The following is a 13507-nucleotide window of genomic DNA, read 5'->3' as shown; positions in this document are numbered from 1 at the left end:
ATCAACACTTAGAGGTTTCCTTTGTGCAAGTTCCGCATGACCAGTGACCATGATGTTTTGGCCTAGTCACTGGGGGTAGGGGCATGATATTTCTAATGTCACACAATGTCCCACTCTTAAATACTACGCACCCTACCTTGTGAGCAGCAAGGTGTGTTTAGGGGTGATTTATATAATATTTAAATCAAGGTTTTCTATCTGTTTTATGGAGGATTTTCACAGTCTGTTCAGCAGGGTTTTAAGCAACTGCTGTCAGGCTACATGGGGTAGGCATGAAGCCATGTTTTGACTGGCACTGTAGTTAGTGGTTTGCATAGTAAGAGCCTCAATACAGAAGTGTTGTTTAACCTTTCATACCATGGGTTTATTTCTGAACCCTTTACTATGTTGATTGTGCTAATCCGGTATTAAGCCAATTTTGAAATATTTTAGGGGTCAGAGTACATATATTGGGCATTGGATAGCACTGTCCTAGTGGTAGATTTCAGGGTTATCAACAGGTTAATTTCAAAATCTGGAATACTGGGGGGTGAACACCTTAAAAGGGGTCACTTTGATCAGCCTTTCTTATGAAATACCTACCACCATCAGTCCAATTGTTTCCATATTACAATGAAAAGGCTTTGTCATTCTTCTGGTTTTACTTCGAAATTTTCTATTTATAGTTTGTTTATAATAAAACATATTTTATATGTTCTCTTTTATATGTTTATTAGTTGAATGTGGCAATCATATTCTAAGCCAATTTCAACATATTTAAGGGGTCTGACCCCATATATTGAGCACTGGACAGCTGTGTCCTATTGATAGAGTTCAAGGTTCCCGGCAGGTTAATCCCAAAAAAGGAACACTGGAGGGAACCACTCAAAAAGGGGACCCTAGGCAACAGTTACTAATAAATGATCCTCTGCTTATTTTATGAACTAGCTATTACCATCAGTCACATTGTTACTATATTAAAATGAGAGGGCTTTACCATTGGTCTACCTTTTTTTAACCCTAATGTTGCTGGTGTGTCCTTCTTCAAGGTATGGGTCTGCTGTTAGGCCATTGTTAATCAATGGTTGTCGATTCAAAATTGCAGTCACACGAATGGTTGACCATTATTGAGTTTCTTTCCTGCCACTGGGCCATAGTTGGGCTACCTACATGCAAGCAAGTATTTGAGCATTGATCCTACAACTGAGCTATTTTGGTGGCGTATTCCTGAAAATTCATAATTACTGAGCAAAGGTCTGACATTAGGCTGTCATTGAGCTTTAAGTGGTAATTACAGTAATGAGCTTTATTTTCCTGGTCACAAATCCTGGGCTGCAGTTTCAAGAGGTCATTCTGTATTAATTCCTTTTTGATGTATGGCAACATAGGTAAACTGAATTTCTTGTCCTTCTGTCAATGAATGAAGTTTTGTGATGATTGAACTGTTTGAAATGGCTGCATGCTCAGGGGTGAAGAATTTAATAAAATATATACTTGTCCGTAGAACATGTCCCTTCATAAATCTACTTGTTCTGTAAAAAAAAAGTCTACTTGCTGCTTTGGTGCCACGTAGAGCAGTGACAAATTATGGTAGCAATCTCATTATAGAAGAGCTCTGATAATAGTCTCTCTGATTATGCCACGGCTAATACTGTAGTCTCTGCAAACACACTGACTTGCATGTTCTATGAATTTTCACCAGCTGTTCTCTCCTATACTGGAAAAGGTTGGATATTCCTGATTGGGGCAGCAGTTAAACTTCTTTCAGTGTTGGGAAAAATGTGGTTGGAGGGAAAGTGAACTTGTAAACACTCAAAATATTTTTGCATGAGTAAATCAAATGCTTAATGATCGTGCTAAAATATAGTTCAGAAATATTATCTACAAGTAGGATTACATGGTCTGCTTCTGTAAATTCTTGTGAAATAATGAAATATGTAAATCTGCACTAATGCAAAGGCATATACCATGGGTGCACTATTGTGACTTTCTTTACCAATTGGTCCACTAATTAGGTCTGGTGTTAACCAATACTTTTTGTTTTTATTAAAATTGTATCTTTCTCAATCAATTTGCTGCCTTCACTGTGAGTGATAGCTCTCTGCTCTTTCACAAAGAGCATATTGGCACACAAAGTAGTTTTGTTCAGGGGAGTAACTACTGTGGCATTGTGTGTTTTTTTAGACCAACACAAGTTTGATTTTTGATGATGTTTGTTACAATGGTGAAGGCCTGGAAGCTCACACAACAATAAAGTTTTACAAAAGTCATGTCAAAATAAAACAAGCATTGACAAAACAAAAATACTGCCCACCAATGTCATGCCTATGGGCTTTGCCAATGCTTGTTTACTTTCATGTTTGCATAATCTTGTTGAAACTAGTTTCAATGATTTTTTTCATCATGAATATTTTTGGGAAATACTAGCATGCATCAAAACATTTTACTGAATGATGTTTCAAAGAAATAGTACCTAACATGTCAGCAATTTAACAAAACGTTTTTTCCTAGTTGCGTTTTTTGTGAACATTTTATTTTGAAAGCAAAAAAACATCACTCTTGCTTTCAAGCTTCCACAAATATTTGCATCTAATCAGAGGGCATTTTGGCAACATTACATGTAGCCTACTATTGTTAAACTTTGCAAATATGTGTACACATTTGTTTTTACTGGAACCAATGTCAGTAGTGCAGTCTGAGCTTACATGTATTTAGAGTGCTCACCCTATTAATAAAGACTTTGTATTAATGAACCATTTATACAAGCTTGAACAGCATAAACATATGGACACTAATATTAGCTCACCTGCAGACAAATCCCTTCCCTGCTCTATAATGTGGTACTGTAAACTTTCAGCCAAAGGGTTTGGGATGCCTAGTTTTAGGCCTACTTGTCTCAAGGACAAAATAATCACGAAAACTTGTCCTTGATCCCAAACAATATTTTCTGGGTGTCAGGCTATAGGAATTCACACCCTTGATGCTAATATTGTTGCTCCTGGATTAAGCATCCTATTGTAGGACATCACTACTTTTTATAGTTTCCTTTTAACCTATGTTTATTTTCTTCCATAGGGAAGAGAATCTGATACCTTACTCTCCAGACCTGCAGATCCATGCTGAGCGCTTCATCAACTACAACCAGACTGTGTCCCGCATGCTGGGAATTTACACAGCTCCCTCTGGTCTCGAATCCACCTGTCTAGTGAGTACAAAGCTTGAGCTGAGGGTGGATCATTCATCAGCTTCTTTCAATCTGCAGTCTTTCAACTTGATTTTTTTGGGGGGGGTAGGAAATCTATATTTACCGAGCTCTGACTGCCATTTTGGAGGGTAAACTGGAGCTATATTTTATTGCCTGGATTCTAACAGACTGCGGAATTGTTGGGATATAGGTAACACCGTTGTTGGGAAAGGGTCAAGTGTAACTGCAATAAAAAGTGTGCAACACTTTCAGCAACTACTAAACGAAGTTAGGCGTATGTTAGCCTTGCTGAGCCTGTTGTCCTACCCACGTATCTCCTTTTGATATACCTATACATCCTCCTGATGCATCCTGTACCTTGTAATGGGATTCCCCGCCTCTCCCCCTCACCCCTCCCCCCCCAAAAAAAATCCCCACCATGTATGTTCTCAGTCCCTTCTTTCTCCCATCGCATGCCTTGTGTCCATCCCCTCTCTTTCTGGAATGGGCACGCTCAGTTATCAATGAGAACCTTCTGTTATCTGGAGTAGACTCTCCTCCCTCATCTGACAAAAACCCCTACAAGCTACTTAACCTGTGACTAGAGAACAGCAGATGAGCATTTATATTTTAGATTCATCTTAAATTCATTTATTGTGTCTTAACGGGCAAAGCTCTTTCCAATATCATTGTGTAAATGTGCTTTGTTTAGACTTTCTATCCCCAGGCCTCAGGCCAAAGTCATAAAGCTTTGGCAGATTTCGAGGCATGCGACAAGACAGCCTGGTTAAAAATAAAATGCAACAAACAATTTAGAAAATACTTATGCAGGTTGAATGTTTTTTTTTCTTTTCCCTGACCACGGTGTACTAGTTTGTAATGAACTGCTTGGCCTTCTCATAGAGTACTCCAAAAGACCGCCTGTGGCCACAGGACACAGGGGGGTGATAAGAGCAAGTACAACTAGGAAATGAGGACCCAGTATAGACTTAGACTCCTCTTTAAGAAATGTAGCAACTTTGAATTCCCTAACCATGCTTCAGTGTCGTTCTTTTTCCTGAACCCTAGGACTTGAGACATCTGGCTTACTAAGGTCTAAGGAACCCAATCTGTGTTTACCATCTACAGTCTCTGGTTCAATGCAGCTTTCTCAGCCCCCCTTCTTCACCCCCTCCCACTTCCACGGTAGCTCTTGGGCCACCATCTACCCTATATTGGATAACTTAGTTTCATTTGAGGCTTTCGAGACTCAGAAAATGCCCCCTTATGACAATTTAAATTTTTTGTAACTTAAAGCCCAAATGCTCCGGTTTCTACTGTAACTGTGACCCCATTGCTGGAACAGTCCCTTCATTGGGTATGGCACTCTTAAGCTAATCAAACGGGTTTCCAAAGGGTTTTGGTATGTGTTGGGTTGTTCCCTAGAACCTGGAGTGGTACAGTGTTGGGACACTTCCTCCTCTGCTGGCATTAATGCAATTGGGTAAAAGACCGCATAATTGGCTGCACAGAAACATATTTTAGATGATGTGATCTGCAAAGCATCCACATTTTGTTTTTTTTTACCTTTCTCATTTTCTGTAAGCACTGCAATCTATCCATTAGCTGTAGGCCTGTCTTTCAGTTTGGTCAAACAATGTAGAGGAATATCTTTCCCTTAGGTGCTGCTGTTTTGCTCGGAGTGCTGAATACTAGGTCCTTCTCAATGTTCTAAAGATGGAAAGGTATTTGTTTGAAAAATGATATTTGACTGAATACATGTAGGTAAATAGAATTAAATTGCTAGCAAAAATCAACACCTAAGTGCTTTTACAGAGGGAAGAAAAGTATAAAAAATAAATCTGATGTTCAGTACATCTATTATATTTACAAAAGCCATTGCATGAAAGTGTTCAAAACGGAAAGAAAAAGCCTGTGTTGATTGAAAGGCTAATCGTGTGCCTTATGTTGACTAGTCAAACACGTCTCCAATCATAAGGAAACGCTCGAGACACATAAAATAGCAGAAAGGTGACGCATAGCATTTACAATTATAGCAAATATAAGTGTAGCTAACAAGCTTGATAACAGAAGTAGGAAGAAACAAGGTAATTTAATCAACTAAAATTACCAAAAATGTACTTGGGAATCAAAATCCACAAAAGTTTAAATATCTAGTAAATAAAGTTGAGTAATGCCCAAACGTAAATTTACAATAAGATAATGTGTCTGGAATAGGTTTTAAATTCTAGTTTAATTAAAGTTTGCAATTTACTAATTTAGTCTTGTGAAATAATACCCAATGAGCCTAATTTGTGGATCTTAATTTGTTGATACACATAGGAGGGATTTAATATATGCATAGGTTAGTAGTATAAGAATGAACAGGATGTAACTTATCAAAATTTAATATGTTGAGAAAGTGTGATTACAGACCTGTGTAAAAGAAAGATTTTAGTGGAATTAATACACTAATTGAGAGTGTATATTTGCGGGGCATAGTGGTGATAGCCACAACAGTAATTTCTAAATGCACTGTTGATTGTCTTTATGGCTATTTGTAGGAGACTGGCTCAGAATATGGTGTACACCTATAGGCGAGACACCCTGTGCTGGGTCCAGGCAACCCTTAGTGATAGAGTAGGCGGTTCTAGATAACCAGAGCTCTCATAGGGATAGCTGGGGAGAGCAGTTAAGGCTTATCCAGGAGGATAAAGCGATTGCAAGTACCATACAGGTCAGTAAGTAAGTGAAGTACACACAGGAAAGAACCACACCAGTGTTAGAAAAATATGTAATATATTTTATAACACACTCTAGAACTAACTTTGGTATATCTCCTATCTAGAGCTTTGGTCATACAAAATATACTTGGCAACAGGTAAGTACATTCATAAAATAACGTGTACCCATATGGAGGTACAAACCATATACCAAAAAAATGGAATGTGACAATCACTCCCAGCCCACACTATCACCTAAGGACCATTAGGCCTGAGGAAGTACTAAAACCCCAAAGGTAAGTAGGGTTAGGTAGGGTTCCCCAGGTGCCCATGTGCTGTGTAGAGATCTCAGGTTAGTGTCCATAGGCTAACATGGGGAAGTCGTGGTTGTAGTTTTAGGACCCATCCCCGAGGAAACCCTTCGGGACAAGGGAGGTTGCATAGTGCCCCCACCTGTGGATACCCAAAACAGTGCAGTACCTACACCAGGGAGCCCAGGTGCATAGGGGTGAAGTTGTGGGGACCTCAGTTGTCCAGCTGGTGTTGCGACCCATGGACCAGGTCTGTGGAACCCAAATGTGGATTCCAGAAGAAGAGGATCTTACAGAGGAGACAGAGTCCAGACCACTCAGAGATGCTAAGGCTGTGCAGGAGGGCAATGCCCACCCTTCATGGTGATGATTCGTGAGTGGGCGATGAAGGGCAGCTGTGGAGTCCAGGCGTCGCAGGAGGATCCCAGAAGTCGTCCACGAGCTCTCTCACTCCAGTCGTCAGATTGCAAAGAGGTCAGTGGTCAGCAGGACCACCAATAAGCCTTGGCAAATGCTAAGAAGCTTTGTGCGCAGGTTGCAGGAGTTTTGGGGACCAGCAAGATGCAGGTGACCCAGCCTTGGCAGGTAGGATAGGGCCAGGCCCTCAGCAAGAGGGAAAGCCCCCAGGAATTGTTGGAAACCCCCCAGCAGGACCCTCTGGCAGCAGGCACCAGGAGTCACAGGTATGCCTCGTCAGCACAGCATGGAGGGATGCCTACATCGCAGGAGTTTGAGAGAGCTGTTTAAGTGCTGAGTTTGAGGAGTACTGGAGGCCGGGACTTCTTGGACCTAGAAGGTCTGCGGACAGAAGAGCCAACATGCCTTGGTAATGACAGACAGGGGGTGCACAGGGGTTCCAGCAAAGCAGCTCTTGAGAGGGACCACAAACTTCCCAGTTGCAAGGAAGATAGGTCAGGCCTCTGGAGAGCCTTAGAACCACCACTTGTGTTGCAGAGTCTTGAAGAGTCTGTGGGACAGCAGGATCCACAAGCCGGTTGTTGAGGTGCCTGCGGATGCAGGAGAGTGACCCCTTCACTCCAAGGGAGATTCCTTCTGGCTTCCCTTAGTGCAGAGTGCCATTGACTCTGGAGAATGCACGGCCATGGGGTTGCAGAATTCTTTGCAGAAAGTAGAAACAAAGTTGCAGTAGGAGCCCTCCTACTAATTAGTCTTCCTTCTGGTTCCAGCGAAGAACAGCAGTTGTTTTGGTGTCCAAGTTTCAGTAGTGTCTTGCAGAGGAGATTTTCAGACGGTTCCTGACGTCTTGCAAACACATCTAGGGTCCCACCCTTATAGGGAGCCCTTAAGAAACCCAGAAAGGAAGTTGGACAATAAATGCAATGACCTACCTATCAGTGTGGGGCCTGGGATATCAACCAGTCAGATGCTGAAAGGCCTCTGCTCATCTTATTTCCAAGATCGCAGAATCAAGTGGCCACCTGGCAGAGCTCTGTGCCTCCTCCTTAGGGGAGGAGCTGGACAGGTGGCTCCGCTGTCCTTTGTGTAGTTTTGTGCAAGAGCAGGAACCGGGGGTTCTTGCACTGGTGCAAACCAGTTTATGCAAGGAGGGCACCAAATGTACCCTTCAAAGCAGTCTGGTGGAGCTCAGAGGCACCCCCATCAAAGCCCAGAGGTGCCTATTTATAAAGAAGAGGTGGCCACACCTCTATCTTACAGGAAATACTTTGTTCTGCCTTCCCGTGTCCGAGTTAGGCTAAGCAGCAGGAGGGCAGAACAGTGTCTGAGGTCGGCAGCAGCTGTACAGCCAGACATGGGGGACCCCCTAGGGAGAGCTCAAAGTACATGGTATCATGCAGCAAACACTAGATTCAGTGTTTTTGCATGATTACAACATGTTTTATACCAAACATGCCTATGTTTGGTGAAGCCATTATGTAGTAGGACCACTCGTGGACCATTGTTCACTACATCACATAAGATGGCTTCCCCACACTTCCAAAGCCCAGGGAATGGAGTCTGGGGTTTTTAGTGGCATCTCTGCTTATGAGGCGGTGCTTTCAGACTTAGAACCATGCACCCTGCCCTTTGGCTAAAGGACTTACCTTAGGGGTGTCTTACAGGGTCAGTGCAGTGACCATGATATAAAGCAAACTTTATATCTGGTATGAAAGGTGCATTAACCATTTAATGCAGGATGTAATGGCAGGCCTGCAGTTACAGTTTGCATGGGCCCTCATGGGTGGCACAATGCATGCTGCAGGCCATGGGGACCACTGGTGTACCAATACCCTGGGTACCCAAGTACCATATTCCAGGGGCTTGCATGGGTACACCAGTATGCCAATTGTGCAGTGTAAAAGTTACTTTAGAACTAAATTTAGGGGAGAAAGCACTGACAGTGGGGTCCTGGTTAGCAGGCTCCCAGTGTACTACAGTCTAAACACACTGACACCAGGCAAAACTTGGGGAGTAACTATGCCAGAAAGATGCTACTTTCCTATACTGGCCACTGTAATGTAAATATCACATTTGTTTATTAAGTTTTTATAACACATCGCCTGCAGCCATTCAGTGGCAAGGAGTTAAGACAACATTACTTGTCCCCACGCCTCACCCCAAAAATTACCCAACACCAACCCTCCAAAGCATCTCCCATGGAAAGTTGAATGTGGAAATCTATAGTCATGACATGTTGTCTGGAGGAGACTGTGCCCTTATGGGATTTCATATAATCTTTTGCACTTATCTGTGGTTTGCGTTACAAGTGTGACTAATCGATGTTAAGAGTATAAGATTACCCTATCTGATACAGACTTGTAGTTGCAGATTCCTCACCTTAGAATTTCCCCCAGGCGACAGTCTGGATCCAGAGATTTTTCTTCGAGCAGTACCCTTGCATGCCGTTAGGTGGCGTCTGTCGACTTCCCATCCGTCAGCATCTTGGTCGCCGCCTATGACGTCACGGGTTGAAAATAGGCACCACCTTGGCACACTGACATCAGTTCTTTTCTTTCTGCACCAGACGACATGCAGATCCACAGAGAGCTACCCTTACTGTTGCTTTTTGACTGACCTTTCAACTTTTTGTCGAAGTTTTTGACTTCTGGTGTGTTGAGATGTCGACGAGGAAGGCCGTCTTCAAGCCCTGCAACTTCTGCACTGCATGATGTCGGCAACAGATCCACACCTGGTGTGTCTGTGACGATTGGAGCGCGACCACAACCCAAAGTCGTGCTCTGATTGTTAGGCCATGAAGCAAAAGGCTTTGAGGGAGCGGTCCTCAAAGCTGCTTGTGGCCCGGCATCTGGCTCCCGGTTGAGAGGAAGGTCCCATGACTGCTCGCGGAGCCATCACCCCTCCTCCTCATCCAATTAAAAGCAGTCAAAGGAGCACAAGTGTTCTTCAAATTCACCCTGTCGGTCAGACGGCATGACTCAGGAGAAGCGTCCTCGCTCTAGGCCTCAGTCTTCGGAGCCTGTTTCTGGGTTGGCTATGTGCCTCCTCGAGTCTTCCGGAGCCAGAGCCACCCCTGCCCAATGACAGGAATTTTACAAGGCCATGCGTCTCATGTTTTGGCAGTCCAGCCCTGTTAGGGAGTCTTTGGGCCCAGTGGGGTAGGAAGGGGCCCCTCTGGGTTCCACGCCGGTAGCGTTGGCCTCAGCTCTGAGGGGCACCCAGGGATCCTCTTCCGGATCCAAACTGGCATTGGTCGTACCATTGCGACCTTCCCTGATAATGGTTCTGGCATCCAGACTCCTAATGTCACTTGGGCCTGCAGGTGGCCTCGATCCTATACTCATCACCAACTCCTACACCGAGCAGGAGCAGCATCTATTCAGACTTCGGCAGGGACATCGGACCCTTAATCAGATCCTGACCCATTATTCTTATGGGTAAGAGTTTGGTGAGAGTATGGAGAGGTCACTGAACCCTTTTAGAATTAAAGCTTGAAGGCCCTGTGGACTAGGCTCAGAAACTGGGTGAAGCCAGCGGTTTGGATACCTCCCCTGACGCTGGTATGCTTTCTCCCCTACCATGGCTATGGAGGACGGGGCTTCTTACTCAGTGGTGTGCGGAGAGCAACCAAGGTCTTGGGCCTCGAGCTGCTTTTGGTGGCTGTCAGGACCAATCTCCTGACTGAGGTACTTCAGCCTGGGGCTTCCATGTCAGAAACCCTTTTGCCCCTAAATGAAGACCTCACAGATGTTGTGTGGGGTACCTGGTCCAAACCCAGTACAGGGCTCCTGTTAATAGGACAATAGCCTGACGCTTGGGAAGAAGCTGTTTTCTTCCTCCAGCCTGGCATTGAGGTCTGTGAAGACTGCATGCCTTTTGGGCCATTACACTCATACTTTATGGGACACGGTCACACAAGTGCTTCCGCAGGTCCTGGAGGAGGCCCGGGCCATTCTCTCCTAGGCTGTTGCTGATGAGAGAGACGCAGCCAAGTTCACAGTCAGATGTGGGCTAGATACGACAGACTGGACAAATCGGTTGCTTTGACGGTGGCCTTGAGGCGCCACGTCTGGTTACAGACATCTGGCTTTAAATGGGCTGTCAAATCTACTTTTATGGACATACCCTTTGAAGGCATCTGTCTCTTCGGGGACAAAGAGGACTCGTGCTCAAGTGCTTTAAGGAGTCTCAGGCTATGGCCCAGTCCTTGGTCTCGCTGCTGCCACTCATTCTCCTCAGTCTCCTTTTCACTCCTTTGGTGGCTTTGGAAGGGGAGACCAGCCACGTCCATTCCCCACCAGCCACTGCACATGCTGCTCAGCCTTTGCGTGGCGGGGGATGTGGGATCCAGCGTCCACTTGGATTATGGATAGATTTTGCCTATGTCATGTGCTCTCCCTTTGAGCTGCTTCACAACTGCCCACTTCGCCTACTTACTGTGAAAACAGTCTTCCCCGTGGCTATCGCCTCTGCCGGCAGAGGGAGTGAACTGCAGGTTCTTTCTTCGAAGCTACCTTTCATCTCCATCCACCCTGGCAAGGTGGTGCTTTGTACTGGGTCTTCTTTTCTACTTAAAGTGGTCACACCCTTTCATATAGGCCAATCAATCACCTTGCCTTCTAAGGAAGAGGAGAGACTCCTCCTTCTGGGCCCAAAAAGAGCATTGGCATTCTGTCTTGATCATACAAGGTGGATGATCTACTCTTTGTAGGCTATGGCAGCGTGGAGAAAGGTCTGGCAGTGCAGAAGAGACCCATTTCTAGATGGGTCGTCCTCTGCATTAAAATGTGCTACGCATTGGCTAAAAAGCAACCCCGAAGGGCTTGCACGCTCGTTCTACCAGAGCGCCAGCTGCAACCACTGCATTAGCATATGAAATTCCAGTCATGAACATCTGCTAGGCAGCAACGTGGGCATCCCTGAACATGTTTACTAAACAATACTGCCTGGACAGTCAGGTCCGAAGGGACGGGCACTTTGCCCATTCGGTCCTGCAGCACTTCCTAGTATGAGCTTGGTTTGCAGACCCTCCAGGGATGGTATTGCTTGGGTATCTATTCTAAGGTAAGGAATCAGCAACTAGGAGTCTCTATCAGATGAACTAGTTACTTACCTTCAGTAACAATTTATCTGGTAGAGATATATTCTAGTTGCAGATTCCTTACTGACCCACCCATCCTCTCTGCTCTGCAAACTGATTTCTAGGGATAGGGACTTCCTGTTCAGGTACCTAGTTCTAGCGCACCAGAGTCCGTGTTCTTCATTGCTCTGTGCTTCTGGCGTGGAAAGTGATGAAGTGAAACTGATGCCGGTATGGCATCTGTATGCAACCCGCAAGGTCCTATCTGGCAACCACAACGCCAACGATGGGCGCAGTCTCGACCAACGCCACTTAACAGTGATGTGCAAAGTACTGCTCAAATAAAATTCTCCAGATCCAGAGTGACAACTGGGAGAAATTTTAGGGTAAAGAATCTTCAACTAGAATATGCCTCTATCAGACAATTCATTATCAAAGGTAGGTAACTTGTTCTTTAAATCAACACTTAGACCCTCACTTTTGTAGCACCTTGAGGTGATAGCTAATATGAATAACAAATGTACTTTTAATGAATATGTATCCAATTGAACATTATATTAACCATTTTCAATCCTTGCTCCCTTTAAAAAGTCCCAAAGTGGGGCTTAAACATGGGTTTGCTGTTTAGCTGTAAATCAGGACTCAGCAGCTTTATAATTGATAAAAATCGTCAAAACACTTATGAAAAGACCTATATTTTACACAAGTGATAAACGTGCATCCTATCCATCTCAGTTCTGTGTATATTATGTGTGCTTCCGAGATGCATGAATTTTTTTTAGGGGTTTACAGTCCTCACTACCCCACAAATTTCTGTACTTTTGATAGCTAGGTGAGTACTGGTTATAGCAACTATCCTCTACTGTACAGTAATTTGTGATGGATACTTCTAACTGCAGATTTCCCTCCTTTAGAATATCCCTAGGTGCCAGACTGGGTCCATAAACATTTTCAGAGTAATCCCTGTGTGCTAGTAGGTGGTGGTGTGTGCTTTCGCACCTGCTCCTCTCTGCTCTGGAACTGATTCCTCTAAATGGATAAAGCTGCTACACAAGCTTACTAAAGTCAGATTTGTTTTTGGAGCTACCTGCTACTTTCTTCTTGCCAGTTGACTAGCTTTTTTCTCCAAATGTATTTCCAGTGAGCAAAGTACCATGCGCCCTCCTAAAGCTACCATCAGGGTTTAAACCTTCTAAGGAGAGTTGCAAACAGATGTCTGACGGATCTCCATGAGGTGTGCCTCTGGTGTCTGGATTTGGACCACAAGTCCAAGTCATGTGGAGAGGGTGCCATAATGAACCTGAAGACTACCTATTACTGTGAAGTCAGGCTCAAAAACTACAGGAAGTAATGTAAGGCCTTTTCTTGCTCTAAGTCGAGGATGCTGACTCGTTCCTGCTTTCGGGATCAGTCTTGTAACAAGTCATCATCTGAAACCAAGTCTTCCGAAGTACAAGACGTCCAAGCCAGCTTGTATTAGCCTTGCCACTTTCCTCCTGAGACGGCATGAGCAGGCCAAGATGCTCCCTACTTGCTCCTGAACCCCTACTGAGGAGTAGATTCCACAGCCGGTCCCAATGTAACCAGAGTTTCTGGGTCTGTCGGCATTGCCACAAGAGTGAGGCATTCAGGGAGCTTGTGCTTAACATCTTTGGCACCGTGCCAGCTCCCTCTGGCGAGCCTTTGACCTCCCACAAATGCATAGAGGTCTCCAGTCTGGTTACTGTCAGAACGTCTGCCCTATGCACAGTCTGTGCCACCAAACCCTCCTCTGTTTCAGCTCCAGCTCTGGAGCTGACTTCACATACAGCACTGCAATCCTTGTGGCTTTCTA

General features: G+C 44.5%; 1 protein-coding gene across 2 annotated transcripts in view; it reads left to right on the top strand.

The window, feature by feature from the left end:
- Positions 1-13507, top strand: part of EMC1 (ER membrane protein complex subunit 1) — a 621514-nt gene that overhangs the window by 592171 nt on the left and 15836 nt on the right. For both annotated transcript variants that reach the window (XM_069240148.1, XM_069240147.1), the window contains one exon: positions 3055-3184. In XM_069240148.1, coding sequence (XP_069096249.1) covers positions 3055-3184 — 130 coding nt within the window. The remainder of the gene's footprint in view (positions 1-3054; positions 3185-13507) is intronic.

Source organism: Pleurodeles waltl, chromosome 6 (genome assembly GCF_031143425.1).
Source record: "Pleurodeles waltl isolate 20211129_DDA chromosome 6, aPleWal1.hap1.20221129, whole genome shotgun sequence".
Taxonomy (NCBI): Eukaryota; Metazoa; Chordata; class Amphibia; order Caudata; family Salamandridae; genus Pleurodeles; species Pleurodeles waltl.
This window is presented reverse-complemented; position numbering and strand designations above follow the sequence as displayed.